This window comes from Propithecus coquereli, unplaced genomic scaffold (genome assembly GCF_000956105.1).
Source record: "Propithecus coquereli isolate 6110/MARCELLA unplaced genomic scaffold, Pcoq_1.0 Scaffold770, whole genome shotgun sequence".
In the NCBI taxonomy this organism is placed as follows: Eukaryota; Metazoa; Chordata; class Mammalia; order Primates; family Indriidae; genus Propithecus; species Propithecus coquereli.
The window spans coordinates 179,592-189,644 of NW_012153841.1; the positions used below are offsets into that span (position 1 = coordinate 179,592).

The 10,053-nt window shown below is 50.0% G+C and overlaps 1 protein-coding gene across 1 annotated transcript in view; it reads right to left on the reverse strand.

The window, feature by feature from the left end:
• SLC6A2 (solute carrier family 6 (neurotransmitter transporter), member 2) overlaps window positions 1-10,053 on the reverse strand; it is a 42,981-nt gene that overhangs the window by 7,183 nt on the left and 25,745 nt on the right. The window contains exons 5-7 of the mRNA XM_012662672.1: window positions 9,529-9,667; window positions 1,269-1,403; window positions 72-175 (exon numbers count right to left, since the gene is read on the reverse strand). Coding sequence (XP_012518126.1) covers window positions 72-175; window positions 1,269-1,403; window positions 9,529-9,667 — 378 coding nt within the window. The remainder of the gene's footprint in view (window positions 1-71; window positions 176-1,268; window positions 1,404-9,528; window positions 9,668-10,053) is intronic.

Here is a 10,053-nt window from a genome sequence, read left to right on the forward strand (position 1 = left end):
TCTCTCTACCCCCCTCTCAAGGGTCGACCTGCAGGATTTGGAGCTTTCCAGAGCTCTGAGAAGGACCTTACCTGTAACAGTTGTTGTCAAATTTGTTGTAACTGGCAAACGCAATCAAGACTCCGAATCCAGCCCCCAAGGAGAAAAATATCTGAGTTGCAGCATCGATCCACACCTGAAACCAGCAGACAAAAGGCCTCACCCTCGGCTTCCTACAGCATCGTATGACCTTCTGGGGGCCCTGGAAGGGCTGGGAAGCGCCAGGGGGGCTCTGAGACCCAAGGAAACGTGGTCTGAAGCAGAGATGGGCAGCCCTAGCCACTCGCTCCCGGCAGCCTGCGCAAGACAACCATGGAGAGAGGCTGGGGCCTCCCTAGTGTCTCCCAACCCTGGGTAGTCATGAGTGAGCTCACCCCGGAGGAACTCACTGGCTCGATTTCAAGTCCTGATTTTCAAAGAAAGTTAATAAACTGAAAGTCCTAGGCTAGAATGTGGACAGGGCAAGAGCAAAGAGCATCATGACCATCTCAGGAGTTATGGAGACGACATCTTCAGAGATGGTAGGCTCCTACCAGCCCACAGACAGGGGTAACTTCTTGGGGGCCACTGGGGCTTACTTATTCCATCTTTTGGGTGATGAAAGCACATGGCCTGAGGCCTGAAGTTCTGAGCCCTTCTCCAACCTCCCTGCTTCGTGGTCTAGCCCCGGTCAGTTTCACCTCTCTATATCATAATTTCCACTTTCATAGTCATTTAGGCCTCTGGGAAGGACATTGGCTAGTGGAGGTTGTTGGGGGCGAGTTGGCAGGTCCAGGTCTCCTTGGACTGAGGGAGACTGAGGCTGAGGTCGCTCCTTACGCTGACATCACGGGATGGGGGTAAAGGGGGCAAAGGCCAGGGTTGGGGACTAGAAAGCTGAAGTAGGGCTGGGGTGGGCTAGGGAGCCACGGGCACAGGACAGGAGTGAGGACCCAGGACATCACGTCCCCTTCACAGGGCACTGCTCTTCTTGCAAAGAGCAGTCAGTGAAGGCCACCAAATGGGACCACAGTGTCCTAGACCACCCATGCTGGGTGGGCTCATGGAGACGGTCGGGTGCAAATCGGCTTCAGTCAGATGGAGAAGCTGTCACTCAGAGGGGCAAGGATCCTGTCCAAGGCCATGTCGCAAGGTTATGGCAGAGCCGGGACCCAATCTTCCATCACCACCTGCCCCCGAGAAGCCTCCCCCAAGCCCGGCCCAAGGCTAGGCGGTCTCTGGGCACTGACCGTGGCCTCTTTCAGGCGGTAGAAGTCGATGTGCAGGTAGGCGCTGATGCCGTTGGAGGCGCCGGGCAGCGTGACGCCGTGAACCAGGAGCACGAACAGCACCAGGTAAGGCAGCGTGGCCGTGATCCACACCACCTGGGCAACGGACAGCTCGTGTGAGAGCCACGCTCTGCCAGAGAGCCAGCCACGCCCTCCCCCACCTCCCCTTCCCCAAGGCATGTTCTAGAAGCTCCATCTCTGGGGCAGACCCTGAGCCAGACTCCAGGGACAGAGCCATAAACAGACATTGGCCTCACCCCAGAGAAGCTCAGAACCTGGAGGAGAATCAGGCACACCGGGGACGGTGCGGCAGTGGAAGCCAATGGCGTCGGGCAGAGACTCAGGTTCTCATTGCATTGGATGCCTCCTCCTCCACAAAGTCACCTCTCCTGACTCCTTAAAGTTGCCTCAGGACTAAGCACACCCACCTTTGTGCTCTCCCCTTTCCCTGCCAGTCCTGCATCCATCACACCATTGGTGTTGGTTGCTGCACCCATCTGACTGGCGGGCTATTTAGAAATCAGTCTCGTTGTCTCCCTTTCCTCCTCTCTCCCTGTCCTTTCCCTTTCCCTCTTTCCCTTCACCCTCATTCAAGCATATCTTCCTAAATGCATTGCCCAAGAAGGAATGTGGCTGGGCAGAAAGCAGAATTTCTAACCATCCTTCATTTTAGTAGGAACAGATTTGGGACAGAGACTAAGTATCTGGTTCAGAAACACAAAAGGGAAAAGATTATGCCCAGAATAAAAAGAGACGCCCTGTCCCCTTGCCCAGATTGGAGGAATTGAGAGGAAAGGTAGGGACAGGGGAAGGGTCGGTTGTGTGGGCTTCCTTCTCACCCTTGGCTACACGTTAGAATGCTCTGGCGGAAGTTACAGATAAAAATGTTAAAGCTCAGATCCCATTCTTGGAGTTTCTGATTTAATTGGTCTGGGGTGGGACCTGCACTTCAGTATCTTTTAAAAGCTCCCAGGTGATGTGAATGGCAGCCAAGGTGAGAAATCACTGCTTTAGGCCGATGCAGCCATGGGCAGCCTTGCAGAAAGAAGACCGTGGCCCACGCAGAAAATCAGGTCAGGGTCAGGGCAGTCAGACCCCAGGAAGGCTGGGCTGAAACACAAGCAGACATATAACTTAGGAGCCAGATGGTTCCTCCCCCCAAGCCCTGGCACTCCGCAGCCCCAGGAATCTTGGCACATGCCTAGGAAGAAAACATAACTCAAATTATGACTGAGGGTGAAGTTCTTTTCCAGCCTAGAAAGACATGGGCTCAAAACAAAAATGGAGATATAGAAAATAGTCATATATTTTCATACTTATGCCTAAGGGATAGGATTTATCTTCCTTGCTTACTTGTTTGTTTTTCCCACCAGACCTTGAGCCCCTTAGAAGCAAAATCCTTTATTTTTTTAAACTTGTATCCCCAGCGCCTGGTACACATGGGTCCTTAAAAAATGTTTATTAGGCCGGGCGCGGTGGCTCACGCCTGTAATCCTAGCTCTCTGGGAGGCCGAGGCGGGCGGATTGTTTGAGCTCAGGAGTTCGAAACCAGCCTGAGCAAGAGCGAGACCCCGTCTCTACTAAAAATAGAAAGAAATTAATTGGACAACTAAAAATATATAGAAAAAATTAGCCGGGCATGGTGGCGCATGCCTGTAGTCCCAGCTACTCGGGAGGCTGAGGCAGGAGGATCGCTTGAGCCCAGGAGTTTGAGGTTGCTGTGAGCTAGGCTGACGCCATGGCACTATAGCCTGGGCAACACAGTGAGACTCTGTCTCAAAAAAAAAAAAAAATTAAAAAAAAATGTTTATTGGATGAATGATTGGAGAGTTACATAGATGAGTGCTGGATTATCAGGTAGATGGACGGATGGGTGAGTGGATGGTTGCATGGTTGGATGTATGGCTGGGCAGATAGTTAAATGGATGGGTGGATGACTGGGGGGTGGATGGATGAGTGGATGGATGGATAGATGGGTGAATGAGTGAGCGATAAATCAGAGGGTTAGTGGAAGACTAAGTCAAAGAATGAATGAAAGCACGAGCGAGTCAACGAATGAGCAAATGAGTCAACGGGGAGGAAACGCATCAGTGGTGCTCATGTCTTCTGGGCTCAGAGGTGATCAGAGGAAGCTCCTCTGTTTCACATCGTTCAGTTGTTTCCCCCTTACTCGTTCTGTCGAGGTCTTTGTGAATGTGGGTTTTTGACTTCTGTTTTCTTTTGGAGGCAGGGAACAAATTGTATACAAATGAAAAGAGAAACACGCCCTGGAAATTAAGGCTATTGCATCTGGGTGGCCTTACATTGATATTGGATTCATTCTCCCAGAATGGGACGAATGGGTCTAAGTCCTTGGCCACAGGCACGAGGAAGAGCTCGCACATATTCCTGTGACACTGTGATGGGTCCTAACTGCTGTGGTCTCCTACAGCCCGTGTCAACTTCTGGCCCAGCAGACCCGGCGAGACCACACTCCCCCATCAAAAACCAACCTCTTGGGTTTTGACTCCAGGGCATCAAGCCTGGAGGTGGCCTTGCATTGGCCATGCCTGAGGTTCCAACATGGATCCAGTTTCCCCAAGGAATACACCAGGACAGGAGTGAGCTGAGTCTGGCTATAGTCAAGCATCAAGAAAGGAAGGGTTTGTTTTGTCCATGCACATGGGTTCAAAGCTGAACCATCTGAGTCTCTTTGAAGGTTCTCAGAGTTGATGGCAGATGTGAGTTCAACTACCTGAGATCTTGTGTCGAAAGGGAGCCTCCTAGATCCTTGGCCAACAGCTCACTCATGCTCACGTGTGCCCTGTACACACACTGGGCAAAGAGAAGGGACACATGGGCTCTGTCATCTCGAGCCCAGGCCTTACAGTTCTCAGAATTTCAACTCGCATCTCTGGCCATGAGAAGCCAGACTTGGTCGAACTTTGAGCACAAGATCAGGGAATTAATGAACAGCCCACTGGTCTTGGCAAGTACCCTTAGTCCCCAAGGGAGGTCACTGCTTTCTATCACCTTAAACCCAAATTCTTACCAGCCTGGTGTTTCTGTGGATAATTCATGTGGTTCCAGGGTACCAAACTCAAACCAATGGCTGACAATCAAAATGAAGAAGATCTTGACTCCATATAAGGAAGAACATTCAAATGGATAAAGCTCTCTAAAGGGAAGGAGCTGACCAGAGAGGTGGTGAACCAGTCACTGAAGTTGTGCAAACCTTGCTACGAAGCCAGGCATCAGGCAAAGGATTGCCTAGATTAACACCAGCATCACCCGGGAGCTTGTCAGAAATGCAAATTCTCACCACCGCCACCGCCACCCCAGTCCTGCCACTGAAGCGGACTCTCTCAAACAGGGACCCAGGAATGTGAGCTTTAACAAGCGCTGCACGTGATTCTTACGTGCGTTAGAGTTTGAGAAGCACTGCCTGGGATCTACTTTAAGGTCTATAATAACACAAAGGTTATAAATGTCTGGATTTTATCACTATAAATCTGCCATTAATTTAACCTTTACTAATTTAGAATGTGTGAGCCTCTGAACTGAGCCTTAGGGACATTTTCACTATATATTTTTTTAAAGGATTTATAGGGTGTGGGGTAAATACTGATGTTACTTAAGAAAACACCGAGCTGGAAATGTTTTAGTATGTGCATCGCTTATGTGCCAAATGATGCTGTTCATTATATTAATAATTGGGTCCCATTGAGTCACTAGAGCAAGCCAGGACCAGCCTGTGTTGACATATTCCTGGGAAGACTTGGCTAGAATTAGGACTCGAATGTGAAAGCAGCAAAATGGCCTTTCTATTTAAATATCCTAAGACTCAGGTTTTGTTTGAATCGGTCTGCCTTTCTCTCTCCCCTCCCACCACCTTCCCCAGAACTCAGGAGGTTCTGCGCCTGCTCCCGTCCCCCAGATAGCCCAGAGGCTGGCAGCCAGGTGGGCGGAGTGGGTGGCTGACCCTGGCCAGTTCTGATGTCTTGATTTATCTCCAGGCAAAGAGGAGTCTGAGGTTTCTAAAACTTTAGTCCAATATGTAAACAGAGCTGGTGGGAGCCTGGGTCCTTCCCTCCTTCCAGCCCACAGCGAATTGGCAATGCAGTGCAGGTAGGGGCGGAGCAGGGCGGGAGTGCTGATGATGGGGACACACACAGGGACCATGTATTGAGCAATTCCCACCTGCCAGCCCTGCATGGAGGACTCGCACTCCATCCTCCCAATAGCTGGGAGGCAGTGACATCCACTCATCACCCTCATTTTACAGGGAAATGGATTGAGGGAACCGAAGCTTATGGAGGGTCATTAACCCCGAGGCCACGGGTGGTCTAAGCACAGAGCCCATGTTCTTAATCACTCACTAGACTCTACATTGGACAACCAGGTTCAAGTCCTAGCTGTGCTGAAGATTGCTGTGAAACCCTGTCCCTCTCCAAGCCCTTGTTTCCTTGTCTGTACAAGGAGGTCGGAGTAGGTAGCCTCTGAGTACCTTGCAGCTCTGGCATTCAGGGGCCGGGTCACTGGGCTTGTACTTGCTAAATGCCACTTCAGCCAAGAGCTCAGGAGATCGAGGAGGCAGGTGGGACTCCAGGATGGCAGGCAGCTGTGTGCACACACTTGCCAGTCTCTCGGGGGGTTAATTAACGCCTGTCTCAAACCTCCACCCTCTACCCAGAGGCGATCTATGGGCCACACAGTTGTCGCAGAGTGTTTGGTCTGGGGTAACTCCAGCCCTGGTTCAGACTGTGCCCTGCCTCCCACCATCCCAGCGGCCGAAGAGTCATGCATCTTCCCAAGCACAGCCTTCACTTGCCAAGACAGGAAGTGTGAACCTTTGCAGTTCATTTCAGGCTGGCTCTGTGGCTTGTGGAAGCCTGCTAAGCAAAGCTCAGTGTCCCATTCCAGATGCAGTCTGGGAAGAAATAAGCAACACTCTTGGTTTTTTTCATGAGCCGGTTTATAAAAACAATTAAAGACAGGGCACAAGAATATCCTGAGTGAAGCTCCCCATTCTAGAAATTCCCCCCACCCCATGGGTTGCCCAGGGCGGTTGCCTTCTCAGCCAGAACACTGAAGGACTTACTCGAAATGTGGGCTGTGGCTTCGGTCGACACACAAGGGGAACTCATATTCCTCACTCATCGTGTTTCTTTGTGGGGGACTTCCCAGTGTAACACTCCTGTTCCGCCCCTCATTACACTCCTCCTCTGAAGGTGCACTTAGAAAGAGGAACTGGGCATGCCCAGCCCCGCTCCTCTTGGTGTCTCTCGAGCACCAGCCCATCTGCAGACAATTAAGCTCTGCTCTGGCCAGGTGCTCAGCTAGGCAGCGCAGGCTCTACCCCTTTGGCAATGGCTGTGAGGAACTTAATCTTGAAATGCAACGTTAGAAGCCTGTGGTGGCCCCACACCAAGGCCAGTAGCACTAGTAAACCTCATACATGCTCCGCAGTTCATAGGGGTGGGCCCTGTCTCCCCTCAGGGCCTCTGTTGGTGCCAGGAAAGGCATTGAGAGCACTAGACAAGCTGGACCAGGGCGTCAACACCTCTATGGCTCTGCTCACACAGTTCCTTCTACTAAGAACCCCTTCCCCCTACCCCACCCTTCCTGTGCCTGTTCTTACAGACCCAGCTCGAATGTCACCTTCCCCATGGTCTTTGCAGACCCTCGCAGTTGAAAGAGCTTGCTCCCTCCACTAATGCAGCATCTCATACTTTTTGACCATGACCCGTGGTAAGAAATTCCTTCTCCATCAAGACAAACTATTCATAAACATTAGAGTGCTATAACTGAAACAAAAATTCCACGAGACAGCATATTTTACTATGTGCAATGTACTCGTTATCTAGCCTATTTCATTTTTAAAATTTGTCATGACCCACTAAATTGATTTAATGATCGTCAAAAACCCCACAGTTTGTATTTCTACTAAAGTATTTAATATATAACCTGACTACTGGTTGTGAAATTATCCACAAGATAAAGTTAAGGAAAAAAAAAAGCAAAATATATAACAGTGTGTATAGTTTGTGACCATTGGTGCTTATTTAAAGGGGGACACACATATATGTCTCCGAATAGAGACCCAAATAACTAGTGGCATTGGTTGACCTACAAACCTGTCTTTAATACACATAGATTATAAGCAATTGAAGAAGGAATCTGTCTTACTTATTATTGCATCACTATTACTAGCATCAGATTTGGTACATAGTAAGTGTCCATAAATGCTTAATAATTTTGAACTGGGCCGGGCGCGGTGGCTCACGCCTGTAATCCTAGCACTCTGGGAGGCCAAGGCGGGCGGATTGTTTGAGCTCAGGAGTTCGAGACCAGCCTGAGCAAGAGCGAGACCCCCCCCCGTCTCTACTAAAAATAGAAAGAAATTAATCGAACAACTAAAACTATATAGAAAAAATTAGCTGGGCGTGGTGGCACATGCCTGTAGTCCCAGCTACCTGGGAGGCTGAGGCAGAAGGATTGCTTGAGCCCAGGAGTTTGAGGTTCTGTGAGCTAGGTTGACGCCACGGCACTCTAGCCCTGGCAAAAGAGTGAGACTCTGTCTCAAAAAAAAAAAAAAAATTTTTTTTGAACTGAATTCAAAAGAACACTTAATGAAGTTCCCTAAACTTATTTACCTACCCACCCTTCAATCCTTCAGTAAATATTTACTGAAGATCTGTTATATGCCAGGCATCCAGATGGTAGTGGTCCTAGTCTGGTTTTGCTCTACCCCAGAATTCCTCTCAGCTCTTGTCTGCATTTTGTTCGGGTCCTTCCCAGGGAAGCCACCGTGTCCCCAAAATGATGATAGGAAGTTCCGCCTCCAGTTCTTGACAAATGTCATCCCCACTGGCTGCTCGTCCCCTGCCACCATCTTTGCTCTTGAAGGCATGACCAAGAATTCTAGGGGTATCAGAGAGAACCCTGCCGCGCCCCCTTTTCCAAAATCAGTTGCCTAATGAAGCTTCTTCCAAATTCATGCCTACTTGACTATGGTAGACTATTGCCTCACAACCCCCAATGAACTCACACCTGTGTGTAGTCCCGTCCCACATGGACTCAGGGCTTTACTGCAGGACTTGTTTTGAGCATTGGCACAAGCACAATACAAGCAGAGACTGGAAGAGCAACTTGCACATTGGGGCTTGTCTGCTTGGAACATACTCTTGGAACTCAGCCGCCATGCTGTGAGAAGCCCAAGCAACATAGAAAGGCTATGTGGAAACCACCCAAGCTTCTGTGGTTGACAGCTCCAACTTAGCTTCCATCCAGCACTGGAAATGTGTATACACCATCTAGAATGTTCCAGCCCAGTCGAGACCCCAGATATGTAGCCCAGAGAATATCACATGGAGCAGAAGAACCACCTAGCTGATCCAAGTCAATCCACAGAATCATGAGAGATAATAAAATGATTGTTATTTTACATCACTACATTTTTGGGTGGTTTGTTACATAGCCTTAGCTAACCAAAACATTGGAAAGAACGCTTCCCAGCTATGTCCTCTTTACCAGTCATGCTCTACATAGATCTGTGGGGCCCAAATGGGGTTGTTGTTCCCATAATGTTCCTCAGGATAGCAATGAACATGAGCCATTTCCTGAGTATGGCCCACCCCTAAGAGGCTGACTACAGGGAACAGTGTCACCCACATTCAGAATGCCAGCTCCAGACTGGCCCTCATTGGTTATCTAATCCTGTGCTGTTCTCTCCAAGACACCTAGACCCTTCGGGACACTCAGCACTATGTCAGAGGAAACACAAAGTCTAGCATACATCTGGACATCTTCTAGAGCATTCTCTTACTCAAAAATTTGGGGGAGGGAGTTATGGATTTTATAGTAAAGCAAATACAACATTTGAATGAAATTTTATGTCAGAATCCAAGATTTATCAAAGACATGTCAATAGTTGCTTTAGGCTTTGTCTGGAGGCCCTTGTGGGTACCCCAGCCCCTGGTCTCCACTGTTGGGGGAGGCCTTGGCAGGAGGGCATGAGGAGCTCTGATCTACGGGCATGCCTCACCCTCCCGTCGGGGAGACACCAGCTTAGGGAGGGGAAGGCATTTGTCCAAGTCAGTGCAGAGCTGGGGCTTGAACCCAAGCTTTGTACTTCCAATCTGCCTTTTCCTTTCACCAACTACATGATTATAGCGAGAAAAAAGCCTTTTTTTTTTTTTGTCAAGGCCAACCTCCCAACCAAAAGAAGAACAGAGATTACCTTTCCTGATGTCTTCACTCCTTTCCAGAGGCTAAAGTACAGGACGATGACGACAACCAACAGACAGAGCAGGAGCTGCCACTGGGGCAGGCCGATGTCGTGAATCCCACTGCTCTCGTGGAGGTGCAGGACGCCACGCCTGCCCGGGGGAGAGGGGAGGGGACCGGGGAAGACAGTGTCAGGGAGGATGGCCAAGGTCGTGGCCACTGGCCTGTCCCCACAAGTGCACACTGATGGAGACAGCACCCAGCCACTCTCCCCCAATTCTGGGGCCCTGGCCACTGCCATGCATCAGGTGGGCCTGCCCTGGCCAGCCATGGCCTGTGCCCAGGGCTGCTCCGGCCAGGCGCAGCAAATCATCTGAGGGGAGTCCAAGCTCAAGTCCGTTTTTAAAAGACAAAAATTGGGCCAGGCTTGGTGGCGTGTGCCTGTAGTCCCAGCTAGTTGGGAGGCTGAGGTGAGAGGATTGCTTGAGCCCAGGAGTTCAAGGTTGGAGAGAGCTAAGTTCACACCACTGCACTCCAG